We start from the raw sequence: 13327 nt of genomic DNA, 5'->3' as shown, positions 1-13327 counted from the left end.
GCCTTGGGATCAGGTAGATTCTATTAGCTCATTAGACTACCACGGCCTTGGGGTCAGGTAGATTCTATTAGCTCATTAGGCTACCACGGTCTTGGTGTCAGGTAGATTCCATTAGCTCATTAGACTACCACGGTCCTGGGGTCAGGTTGATTCCATTAGCTCATTAGGCTACCACCGTCTTGGGGTCAGGTAGATTCCATTAGCTCATTAGACTACCATGGTCTTGGGGTCAGGTAGATTCCATTAGCTCATTAGGCTACCATGGTCTTGGGGTCAGGTAGATTGTACTCTCTCAGTGCAACAACACATTTTCACACACAGACTCAGACATTGAGCAGGGAAGATAGCTGCATGTAGCCACAGAGATTCTACAGCGACCTTATCTGGGCAGGCCTATGTTTGACAACTGTCTTTGATTTATTTATTGTGGTTATGAAGACGGCCAGAGGAATTTAGAGAGGACCCCAGTGGGATGAACCGTTCCACTAGAACTGTTACAATTGTGGCACACGGCAGGGAGAGGTGAGGGGAGTGGTCATTGAAGGGAGATGTCTTGCAGCCCGCTGGCTCCACCCCTGAGCCTTAATGGACTTCCTGCCCCAACAAGACGAGCCCGTGGATCACTAAGCTAGGGAGCAGGGGGAATAAAAGAGGAAGCGGCCCGCACAGCGGGGAAGAAAATGTAGAGGGAAGTTTGTGTTGTGATGAGTAAGTGAATTAACTGTGTGTGTACCCGTTGTGACCTGGACTGTCTGACCACCCCCACACAACTGGATTGGCTGAGGACCTGAGTTTTAGGATTACCCCAGGAGAACGGATGATGAGAATGGATTGTGGACTGTGAAATGGTTGGTGAATTCCCCCCTTTTCCCCAGTGTGCAAAACTCCCTAATGAAGTCCCCATGTGTGTTCTAGTTGTGCTCCTTGTGTGTGTTTGGTTATTGAACTTGGTGACGTGGAAACCCCACCCCCTTGAACCTGTTACACTATATAACCAGTACAGCCTCTTCTGCCAACCAATGGTCTGGGCTACCCACTAATTTGACACCTCTTTGGAAAGCTGTGACTCTCACGATGGTTTCTCCATTTAGGACGCCCACAAGCCTAGACTCGTGTTAAGTACTGTATGTATGGAGATAGTTTAGTGCCTAAAATAAGGGGATCTATCTTTCAGATTCAGGACAGACACTTCAAAACAAACTTAATTTAGATTTTTTGACTGTTCCATATAGTGAATCTGTTGTTCAATGCTTTTCTATTGGCTCATAGCATTAATGCCAAATTCAATGTTTAGCTGATCATTTTTTAATACATTTTTAAGGCTTAGACTCTAGAGGTTTAAGAAATTGCTCATTAGGAATTCTCATCAAAGCACATTGATATTAGCCGTTGTCAAATATCAAGCTACGCAGGGCTTGGTTTAAACCCTGGATGGGAGACCATAGCTATAACTCTCCAGTAGGAGATGCTCCCCAGACTATCATTTATTTTCTGATAGTGGATATGTTGAATATCTGATGTATAAAATGTTGCATTTGTAGCTTTGAAACAAGTTTTGCCTATGAACATTTGTTACAATGATGACATCCTGTGGTTGAAATTCCACCCTCAACAGCAGTTAACTTTTTTCAAATTCAATGTATTTTCTAGGTAGAATCCTTGTCAAAATAAGTTGACAAATTGCTGAAACAATGTTTAAGCCCAGTGGGCTTTGAATGATTGAACCTCCATTTCCTTCCCAGGCAGGCTGAATATCTGAAATAGATCCAGTTTTTTAAACCTGAAATTCATATCCAAATTCTATCCCCGTTGTCCCTCTTCCAGGCAGCACTGCTAATTAAACCATTCAATAATGAAGTGAAAGAGGAGAATCAATGTAAACATGGCTTTTTCATAGCTAAACACACATGTCTGATTTGTGGCAGCAGATGAAAACAGTGGTTGATTTTGTTCTCCCAGCAGGACTAGAAGCAGCTCAGGTAATATCAGTACATGAGGAAGATCAATGGGAAAGAAATTAGATTGTAGAAAGACAGGGAGCTAATGTTTAATAACTCAATCATAAATATCTGCCCCATGTAAATTATTCAGGGAGGAACCTCCACCCACAAACAATACACGTGCATGCACACACTGATACATACACACACACAGTCTGCACACAAAGGCTACCGCAGTCTTGGAGTCAGGTAGATTCCATTAGCTCATTAGGCTACCACGGTCCTAGGGTCAGGTAGATTCCATTAGCTCATTAGGCTACCACGGTCCTAGGGTCAGGTAGATTCCATTAGCTCATTAGGCTACCACGGTCCTAGGGTCAGGTAGATTCCATTAGCTCATTAGGCTACCACGGTCCTAGGGTCAGGTAGATTCCATTAGCTCATTAGGCTACCACAGTCCTAGGGTCAGGTAGATTCCATTAGCTCATTAGGCTACCACGGTCCTAGGGTCAGGTAGATTCCATTAGCTCATTAGACTACCACGGTCCTAGGGTCAGGTAGATTCCATTAGCTCATTAGGCTACCACGGTCCTAGGGTCAGGTAGATTCCATTAGCTCATTAGGCTACCACAGTCCTAGGGTCAGGTAGATTCCATTAGCTCATTAGGCTACCACGGTCCTAGGGTCAGGTAGATTCCATTAGCTCATTAGGCTACCACGGTCCTGGGGTCAGGTAGATTCCATTAGCTCCTTAGGCTAAAACGGTCTTGGGGTCAGGTACATTCCATTAGCTCGTTAGGCTACCACGGTCCTAGGGTCAGGTAGATTCCATTAGCTCATTAGACTACCATGGTCTTGGGGTCAAGTAGATTCCATTAGCTCATTAGACTACCATGGTCTTGGGGTCAGGTAGATTCCATTAGCTCATTAGGCTACCATGGTCTTGGGGTCAAGTAGATTCCATTAGCTCATTAGACTACCATGGTCTTGGGGTCAAGTAGATTCCATTAGCTCATTAGACTACCATGGTCTTGGGGTCAAGTAGATTTCATTAGCTCATTAGGCTCCCATGTTCTTGGGGTCAGGTAGATTCCATTAGCTCATTAGGCTACCATGGTCTTGGGGTCAGGTACATTCCATTAGCTCGTTAGGCTACCATGGTCTTGGGGTCAAGTAGATTCCATTAGCTCATTAGACTACCATGGTCTTGGGGTCAAGTAGATTCCATTAGCTCATTAGACTACCATGGTCTTGGGGTCAAGTAGATTTCATTAGCTCATTAGGCTCCCATGTTCTTGGGGTCAGGTAGATTCCATTAGCTCATTAGGCTACCATGGTCTTGGGGTCAGGTAGATTGTACTCTCTCAGTGCAACAACACATTTTCACACACAGACTCAGACATTGAGCAGGGACAGCTGCATGTAGCCACAGAGATTCTACAGCGACCTTATCTGGACAGACCCATGTTTGACAACTGTCTTTGATTTATTTATTGTGGTTATGAAGACGGACAGAGGACTTTAGAGAGGACCCCAGTGGGATGAACCGTTCCACTTGACCTGTCACTGTGAAATTCCCAGCCACCACCAGACCCCCAAGGATGAATTAAAGGCTAGTATTATTCTGACAGAATATTGTAGCTTACATCAGTGCTATTGGAATTCACCACTTCAAGGTCTGCAGCAGGGAACAGCACTGCTGGTTTCTCTTCTCTTCCTGGTTGTTAACTGATGGTTCATGTCAGTGATAGGAAAGAGCTTTCTCTCAGTCATCTGGTATTGTCTCAGGTCTGAATCATCAGCTCTTGAGTAGATGGGTAGGATGAAACCCAGCAGTGCTGTGGACCTCGAGGTACACGTATGGATATTACCACTGCTGCTGCTGGGCACCATCAAGCATGTATTGCAACACTAGATGAGATCTGGTTTGATGAACAAACAAACATTTCTCTCTCTAGCTCCAGAAATAGCAACAGCCACACCATGCAAGGCATGCCTGTGATGTAATAGAACAATGAAAAGCCCTCTCCACAAAGTCTCCTTGTCTATGACATCCTGAGCATTGTGTGTTTAGAAATGAATAACACGTCGAATGAAACCTCGACTACATGGATAAGCAGTGACTTAGTGGGCCATGCCGCTTAGGCTAATTCGTTTAGAAGGAAATATCTGATGAATAATTATTTAGGTTTTGCGGAAACAATGACAACATAGCTGCCTATCTCGGAACTGGGCGTGATGAGGTGACGCGGCACGACAGGGAAATGTCACATTTTAGCCTACAGACGGCACGACCTGACGCGAACACCCCCCTAGGATTCCCTCACAACCGAGGGAGGCTCGTTCAACGCGGCAGCAGTGCGGCAGGGGCTATCCTTTTCTTGCTACACTGACCGCCCACGCATGAACTGGCATGGCACGCAACACACAGCTGCAACAATGTCTGTGGAAAACGGTGCTATAGATAGCTGCAGTATTAATCAGAAACACGTGTCTACATTTTTATATTTTGATCATTACATGTTTAAATGTTCACGACAAGACATAGCCTACAGTAGCTCTCAAGTCTGTTGTCAGTGAGAATAATTGATAACTTACTTATAGCTGAATACATAAGCTTTTAGCCTACTATTCTGGTTACTTTATTCTGAACTGTGACTTTTGTTATAATTTTACTGCATTTCAAGCACACTTAGCAAAATGATCTTGTCCCACCATAGAAAGCAGATTGACACCCTTGAAAAAACACGTTGCTCACTGTCATCAGAAAAACGTCTTTCACGTGAAGAAGGTGAGATATTTGGCTATAGGCTACGTCTTCCTATGTATCTCATTATCCCTATTTGAGCTACTCCAACATAATAGGTCATAGGGTTACTGGTCATTCAGCACTATGAGTGACAGCTGAGGTAATAAAAACAGATGAATGAATCACTGAATATGGATAGATGCTGGTATCCTACAATATAGAACATTCACATCAAATGAAATATACATTCCTATAAAATGTAACACTGTAATGGTATTATAATACTAATAATAATAATAATGATAATAATAATAGTAATAATAATGTTGATGTCCTCTTACCTCCGACACAGAGCAGGGACATCTCTGACAGCAGCGCTGAGCGTCCCCGGCTGTCCTCTACCGGCCGGCTGGGTCTTCACTGCTTCGCTTGGCTACTCCTCAGTTACCTCCCGGTGTAGGCTACAGATGTACGTCTAAACATAAGCTAAATATTGCCATAGTGGACATAAAATCTATTCGAAGACATAATTACAAGGGAATCCGTGCGTTCTTCACGAATATGGCTATTTATTTTGCTGTTGAAAGGCTCCCCTCACTTTGCGGTCTCTCTCGCTGTCTCTGCATCCCTCAGCTCTCCTCCGCTCCTCTCGCGCGCACAGCCATCTTGTTTCAGCACCAGCGCGAGGACAGCTCCGCGCCGCGTGACGTCACGTTTAATGTGACGCGAACCAGCTGCAGCGGGGAGGCATAGGCTGGGGGCCACGATACATCTCTGATGATCACGGACCGAATAGGGAGTCTCTCCTTCCGGTACTCAAAGAAGGGAGCAGGGGGGAAGAGGGGTGTGCTTGTCAGTACTGGACTGTATCACTGACGAGAATAACATGATTATTATTCTAGTGCTGCCCACTGCTTCCTGTAGTCCAGGGCGATTCAAATTCGTACCTCAAGGTCTACAGCACTGCTGGTTTTTAACCTTCCCTTCGAATCAGGGACTGACTCTAGCCAATGAGTCACGGCCAGACTTAGCACATCTGGCTCCCTGGGCAAGAACATTTCATTGTCATCTATATCTAACTCTGAGTTTTGATTCATCATTGACTACTTATCCTTATCGACTACATAAGGATATTAATTAAAAGTAATTTGGTATATTAACATTTCTATGTTACCGATTAGACTAGAAGAGTAGATTTAAAGGACAAAACAAACCCAAAAATGTGATTTTATGCTTTGTTAAATTACTATAGCTCTCCTTACCTGGTCCCACAGTAAGTGTCCCTAATACCTGTCTTTACATGATAGCTGCAAGTGTAACAGTATTGCTTCTGTCCCTCCTCTACCTGGGCTCGAACAGTCACCCTCGAAGGATCGGTACCCATCGCTCCACAAAAGCCGCGGCCCTTGCAGAGCAAGGGGAACAACTACTTCAAGGTCTCAGAGCGAGTGACGTCACCGATTGAAACGCTATTAGCGCTATTAGCGCTAACTAGCTAGCCATTTCACACCGGTTACACAAGCATAGGCACTAGGCAGGTAAAGTGTAAACTCGAACACACAATGGCACATGCAGTGCCAGAAGGGGGAGCTATTTACAGTGCCTTCAGAAAGTATTCATACCCCTTGACTCATTCCACATGTTGTTTTATTACAGCCTGAATTCAATATGGATCAAGGAGATGTTTTTCTCTCATCCATCTACACACAATAACCCATATATATCTCATTTCCATAAGTTTTCTCACCCCTGAGTTGATACATGTTAGAACCACCTTTTGGCAGTGATTACAGCTGTGAATCTTTCTTGGTAAGTCTCTAAGAGCTTTGCACACCTGATTGTACAATATTTTCACATTATTATTATCCAGTTAATACGTCTGACTGACATGTTAGTCAGCACACACAGGTCTATTAGTTATGCAGCAATAAATCTTCTCAAACAGCAGTTGTTTGAGTTAACCTAACTGAACCTTTGTGATTATAGCACTGATGGCTAAGTATACTTTGTCTTCTGTGTCCTATACCTATGTTTGGATTATATGTTTGTGACAACACGTCTGTAGTGTGGGCCTTGTAGGGTCTTGTGTATCCAGATCCTGAGGCCACAAGTGAAGCAGAGAAAGCCACCTTCCTGACTGTGACACATAGATGAGACAGCGTTAACTAAAGTCAGTAGTAAAGACATATATTTTAAAGCTGAGCAGAATATCCAAATGAAGTCTAACTGCTGTGGATTGTGAATACTACTAAATATGTGTCAACAGAAATGACCTTCATTTTGTCTCCTCAGCTCCTCCACCTGGCTCTTTGCAACATTTGACTTTCATTGATTCAAGCTCAACTGCTTGTGCTGAAATACAGAATACACCAACAATAAAGGAAAAGGGGAGACCTAGTCAGTTGTACAACTGAATGCATTCAAATGAAATGTGTCTTCCGCATTTAACCCAACCCCTCTGAATCAGAGAGGTGCAAGAGGCTGCCTTAATCGACATCCACATCTTCAGTGCCCGGGGAACAGTGGGTGAACTGCCTTGCTCAGGGGCAGAACAACATATGTTTACCTTGTCAGCTCGGGGCTTCGATGCAGCAACTTTTCGGTTACTGGCCCAACGCTCTGTCAAGACGCAAGTCCTCTAGCAGAAATGTGAACCCCCCCTCTCCTGTTAGAGGGGGCAGTTTTATGACTTTACAACATCGTCATAAATTCCTGGCAGAGGCCCTCTTCTCCCTTGCCACATGCAGTATGGAGAGAGTGTCACACTAAGACAAAGGGACTCTACTGCCAAATACTTCTACCTTCTACCTAATTGGAGAATTAAACATTATTCCTAATTTAGAGAATGTGGAAACGGTCGGTGGAGAAGCCAGCTACAACCCGATCTGTTTTGTTTCATGTTTGTGGCCTCATGAAAGACAATACAGTCACATTACTCTAACTCTGTTTATACAGGTTCCTCAGTTATGAGGCTTGCATCTGAATGTGGGATAAAATGTCTAATGAGTATAAGAATACATTGAAAAGATAACAATGTGAGTTAGTCTTCTAAAATGAAAATCTTTGTTTTATGGTAACTTGTGCCCAGTCAGTAACCACGCCCAAGTGAATAGACATTGGAAATGATGAACCAACCCCTTTTATACTCTAGAATAAAAGCCCCGTGACGAAAAGTCACCTCAGTTCCAAATATCGTGAGGACTTGTCTTCACGTTTAAAAAGGGCTAATGCTAATTTCAACTCTACAGGCCAGAAAATGTTTGAGCTTGCTCTACATTTGAAATGGTATGAACTCTGAACTATTGATCACTCAAGAATAAGTGAGTCTTAGATTACAGCCTAACAGACTGCAGCAGAAAAGGTAGCAAATGTAGTAAGAACATTGACTGACGCAGAAAACCACAACATCTCACTCCACAACGACCCGGAAGAATCTACAAAAGACAATGGCGACCTCGACTGGGAAAACCAGAGCCTCACACCACCAGCTCCGGTGCCGGAGCGCCAAGTCTGGGACCAAAAGGCTCCTTAACAGCTTCTACCCCAACCATAAGACTGCTGAACAGCTTCTACCCCAACCATAAGACTGCTGAACAGCTTCTACCCCAACCATAAGACTGCTGAACAGCTTCTACCCCAACCATAAGACTGCTGAACAGCTTCTACCCCAACCATAAGACTGCTGAACAGCTTCTACCCCAACCATAAGACTGCTGAACAGCTTCTACCCCAACCATAAGACTGCTGAACAACTTCTACCCCAACCATAAGACTGCTGAACAGCTTCTACCCCAACCATAAGGCTCCTTAACAGCTTCTACCCCAACCATAAGACTGCTGAACAGCTTCTACCCCAACCATAAGACTGCTGAACAGCTTCTACCCCAACCATAAGACTGCTGAACAGCTTCTACCCCAACCATAAGACTGCTGAACAGCTTCTACCCCAACCATAAGACTGCTGAACAGCTTCTACCCCAACCATAAGACTGCTGAACAGCTTCTACCCCAACCATAAGACTGCTGAACAGCTTCTATCCCAACCATAAGACTCCTTAACAGCTTCTACCCCAACCATAAGACTCCTGAACAGCTTCTACCCCAACCATAAGACTCCTGAACAGTGTCTACCCCAACCATAAGACTCCTGAACAGCTTCTACCCCAACCATAAGACTGCTGAACAGCTTCTACCCCAACCATAAGGCTCCTTAACAGCTTCTACCCCAACCATAAGGCTCCTTAACAGCTTCTACCCCAACCATAAGACTGCTGAACAGCTTCTACCCCAACCATAAGGCTCCTTAACAGCTTCTACCCCAACCATAAGGCTGCTGAACAGCTTCTACCCCAACCATAAGACTCCTGAACAGCTTCTACCCCAACCATAAGGCTCCTTAACAGCTTCTACCCCAACCATAAGGCTCCTTAACAGCTTCTACCCCAACCATAAGACTGCTGAACAGCTTCTACCCCAACCATAAGACTGCTGAACAGCTTCTACCCCAACCATAGGACTGCTGAACAGCTTCTACCCCAACCATAAGGCTGCTGAACAGCTTCTACCCCAACCATAAGACTGCTGAACAGTGTCTACCCCAACCATAAGGCTCCTTAACAGCTTCTACCTCAACCATAAGGCTCCTTAACAGCTTCTACCCCAACCATAAGACTGCTGAACAGCTTCTACCCCAACCATAAGGCTCCTTAACAGCTTCTACCCCAACCATAAGGCTCCTTAACAGCTTCTACCCCAACCATAAGACTGCTGAACAGTTAGTCAAATGGCTACCAGGACTATTTACATTGACCCCCTGATTTTATTATTATGTATTATTATTTTTTGCACTGACTCTCTTGCACACTCGATGTACACTCACTGGACTAACCACACACACACATACTACACTGACACTCCAACACACACACACACACACACACACATACACACACACACACACACACACACACAATCCTTCACATACTCTGCTGCTACTCCGTTTATTATCTATCCAGATTGCCCAGCCACTTTACCCCTACCGACATGAACATATTACCACAATTACGTCAACTAACCCGTACCCCTGCACACTGACTCAGTACCGGAACCCCTTGTATGTAGTCTCGTTATTAATATTATTCATTGTGTCAGTATCTTTCCTTTAGTTTATTTAGCAAATTTGTCTTACCTACTTTTTGAATGATTCACGTGCACAAGATGTTTATAGTATCCACATCCTGTCTAGGGTCCTTCTCTTGTTGTTAAAGCAATATAGTTTGTGTTTAACACTGAAATGTTTCGCATATTTGTTGTTTGTTTTTGTAAATAGGCTTTGCCGACAACAGTTGCCCATCTTAACCCAACTCTGAACAGCAATGTTACTGGGTTTGGATTTAGTATAAAGTGTATAAACAATCATTTAAAGAACATGAAAACATATTGTATCTCAATCCCTGCACCATATCGTCTTCTGTGCAGTAGCCCTTTACTGCAGTCAATTACCAAAAGTGCCCTCTTTGGCTTCTTGAGTGGAATGTTATTAATATTTATCATAATTTCACAAATAATATCAATTCTTTTTTTTAAACGGACAAAAATTGTTTCTGTGTCAAACAGTTTTCTTATATTTCAGTCTTCTGTGGTGTAAAGTCTTATATTGGGATGCAAACTCAAAATTGAATACATTTAAACTATATCTGGTACAGGTATCTTGTTTTTGTTTAAGCCCATAACCATGTGTGTGAGGTGTATACTTTTGTTTGAAATTTGAAATTTGTTTTAGACTACCAAGAATCACTCTGTGTGACCCTGATTATCCCACTGCAGTAAAAGTTGAAGTTAATAATTGGTGTTTTATTACTGTAGTATATCTGATGCCAGTTGAAATGTAAATCTTTTCTCTACATGTTGTAAACATATCTGACCTAAGGGCCTACGGTACTTTAGTAGTAGCAAAATACATGTGGACTTGATATCACCTGGTAATGGTTAAACAGGTGAGGGTATATAAAGGAGAGAATTACGACACAAACATTACACTCTGCAAGAAGAGAAAAGAGTCATTCAGCTTGAGAATGAAGACTACTGTGGTTCTGCTGACGTTGTTGTGCTGCTGTGTGACTGGGGCACAGGTTCAGAGAGACACTGAAGATGGAGGCGGTAGGAATGAGCTAAAGATACAAAACCAGGGATATTTACAGTGCCTTGCGAAAGTATTCGGCCCCCTTGAACTTTGCGACCTTTTGCCACATTTCAGGCTTCAAACATAAAGATATAAAACTGTATTTTTTTGTGAAGAATCAACAACAAGTGGGACACAATCATGAAGTGTAATGACATTTATTGGATATTTCAAACTTTTTTAACAAATGAAAAACTGAAAAATTGGGCGTGCAAAATTATTCAGCCCCCTTAAGTTAATACTTTGTAGCGCCACCTTTTGCTGAGATTACAGCTGTAAGTCGCTTGGGGTATGTCTCTATCAGTTTTGCACATCGAGAGACTGAAATGTTTTCCCATTCCTCCTTGCAAAACAGCTCGAGCTCAGTGAGGTTGGATGGAGAGCATTTGTGAACATCAGTTTTCAGTTCTTTCCACAGATTCTCGATTGGATTCAGGTCTGGACTTTGACTTGGCCATTCTAACACCTGGATATGTTTATTTTTGAACCATTCCATTGTAGATTTTGCTTTATGTTTTGGATCATTGTCTTGTTGGAAGACAAATCTCCGTCCCAGTCTCAGGTCTTTTGCAGACTCCATCAGGTTTTCTTCCAGAATGGTCCTGTATTTGGCTCCATCCATCTTCCCATCAATTTTAACCATCTTCCCTGTCCCTGCTGAAGAAAAGCAGGCCCAAACCATGATGCTGCCACCACCATGTTTGACAGTGGGGATGGTGTGTTCAGCTGTGTTGCTTTTACACCAAACATAACGTTTTGCATTGTTGCCAAAAAGTTCAATTTTGGTTTCATCTGACCAGAGCACCTTCTTCCACATGTTTGGTGTGTCTCCCAGGTGGCTTGTGGCAAACTTTAAACGACACTTTTTATGGATATCTTTAAGAAATGGCTTTCTTCTTGCCACTCTTCCATAAAGGCCAGATTTGTGCAATATACGACTGATTGTTGTCCTATGGACAGAGTCTCCCACCTCAGCTGTAGATCTCTGCAGGTCATCCAGAGTGATCATGGGCCTCTTGGCTGCATCTCTGATCAGTCTTCTCCTTGTATGAGCTGAATGTTTAGAGGGACGGCCAGGTCTTGGTAGATTTGCAGTGGTCTGATACTCCTTCCATTTCAATATTATCGCTTGCACAGTGCTCCTTGGGATGTTTAAAGCTTGGGAAATCTTTTTGTATCCAAAAACTTCTTCACAACAGTATCTCGGACCTGCCTGGTGTGTTCCTTGTTCTTCATGATGCTCTCTGCGCTTTTAACGGACCTCTGAGACAATCACAGTGCAGGTGCATTTATACGGAGACTTGATTACACACAGGTGGATTGTATTTATCATCATTAGTCATTTAGGTCAACATTGGATCATTCAGAGATCCTCACTGAAATTCTGGAGAGAGTTTGCTGCACTGAAAGTAAAGGGGCTGAATAATTTTGCACGCCCAATTTTTCAGTTTTTGATTTGTTAAAAAAGTTTGAAATATCCAATAAATGTCGTTCCACTTCATGATTGTGTCCCACTTGTTGTTGATTCTTCACAAACAAATACAGTTTTATATCTTTATGTTTGAAGCCTGAAATGTGGCAAAAGGTCGCAAAGTTCAAGGGGGCCGAATACTTTCGCAAGGCACTGTAACTGAAGCCTCATCCTGCTCTCAACAAACCTGCCAGCCTGACACCCATTCTGTTCTGAAAGACATGGCCGATCACTCCTTCTGGCATTGACACAGGTCTTTCTGAGACTGATGTGTTCCTAATAGGACACTGTATACAATAACAGAATTTAAAAAATGTCTCATATTTTGATATTCATTGCCCTTAAACTCCTGTATTTCAGTCCAAGCAGTGGAGCTAGTTGCTTTGAAAACCAGCACAAATGTTACTGAGAAGCGGGTAGAAGAACTGAAGAGAGAAATTTAAGGCAATATGAGGGACAAATGAGGGGGGAAAGTTTGCATTGAGAACATAGTTGGTAAGTAAACTATGAACATACAAAACCCAGAAATGTACTGTAATGTGTAAAATATGTACATTTTACCTACACTGTAAAAAAAAAAATTCTAGATGTTTCAACTAATTATTATTAGGTAACTGGTTCCACTGCCTTTTTTAAATGTTTATTCTACTTTTCGGTCAAAGTGTTACCTGGACAAACCAAAATAAGTATGTACAACTGGTTACACACAGTACTTTTAACAAGCAATGTTTTCAACTTACATATTTGACACACGTTGACATACATTGTGTAAGCTCATTTATACAGTAATTATTATTCAACATGTCCTCACCAGGGACTTGAACATACAACCTCTTGGTTCATGACATTCTGATCTTCCTGCTACTCCATCATGTCTGTCGTTTGTCAGTATATCTATTCTCTCGTCATTGATTAGATTAACTTATTTCAGCAATTTGAGATTTTTCTGTATATTTGTTTAATGTTGGTGGGTGGAGCATATTACT

At 42.8% G+C, this 13327-nt stretch overlaps 1 protein-coding gene across 3 annotated transcripts in view; it reads right to left on the bottom strand.

Moving 5' to 3' along the window:
• LOC110530995 (protein unc-13 homolog A) overlaps positions 1-5377 on the bottom strand; it is a 115491-nt gene extending 110114 nt beyond the window's left edge. For all 3 annotated transcript variants that reach the window (XM_036986344.1, XM_036986346.1, XM_036986345.1), the window contains exon 1: positions 5031-5377. In XM_036986344.1, coding sequence (XP_036842239.1) covers positions 5031-5052 — 22 coding nt within the window. In that variant the 5' untranslated portion in view covers positions 5053-5377. The remainder of the gene's footprint in view (positions 1-5030) is intronic.
• Positions 5378-13327: the final 7950 nt, after the last annotated feature.

Source organism: Oncorhynchus mykiss, chromosome 8 (genome assembly GCF_013265735.2).
Source record: "Oncorhynchus mykiss isolate Arlee chromosome 8, USDA_OmykA_1.1, whole genome shotgun sequence".
Taxonomy (NCBI): domain Eukaryota; kingdom Metazoa; phylum Chordata; class Actinopteri; order Salmoniformes; family Salmonidae; genus Oncorhynchus; species Oncorhynchus mykiss.
This window is presented reverse-complemented; position numbering and strand designations above follow the sequence as displayed.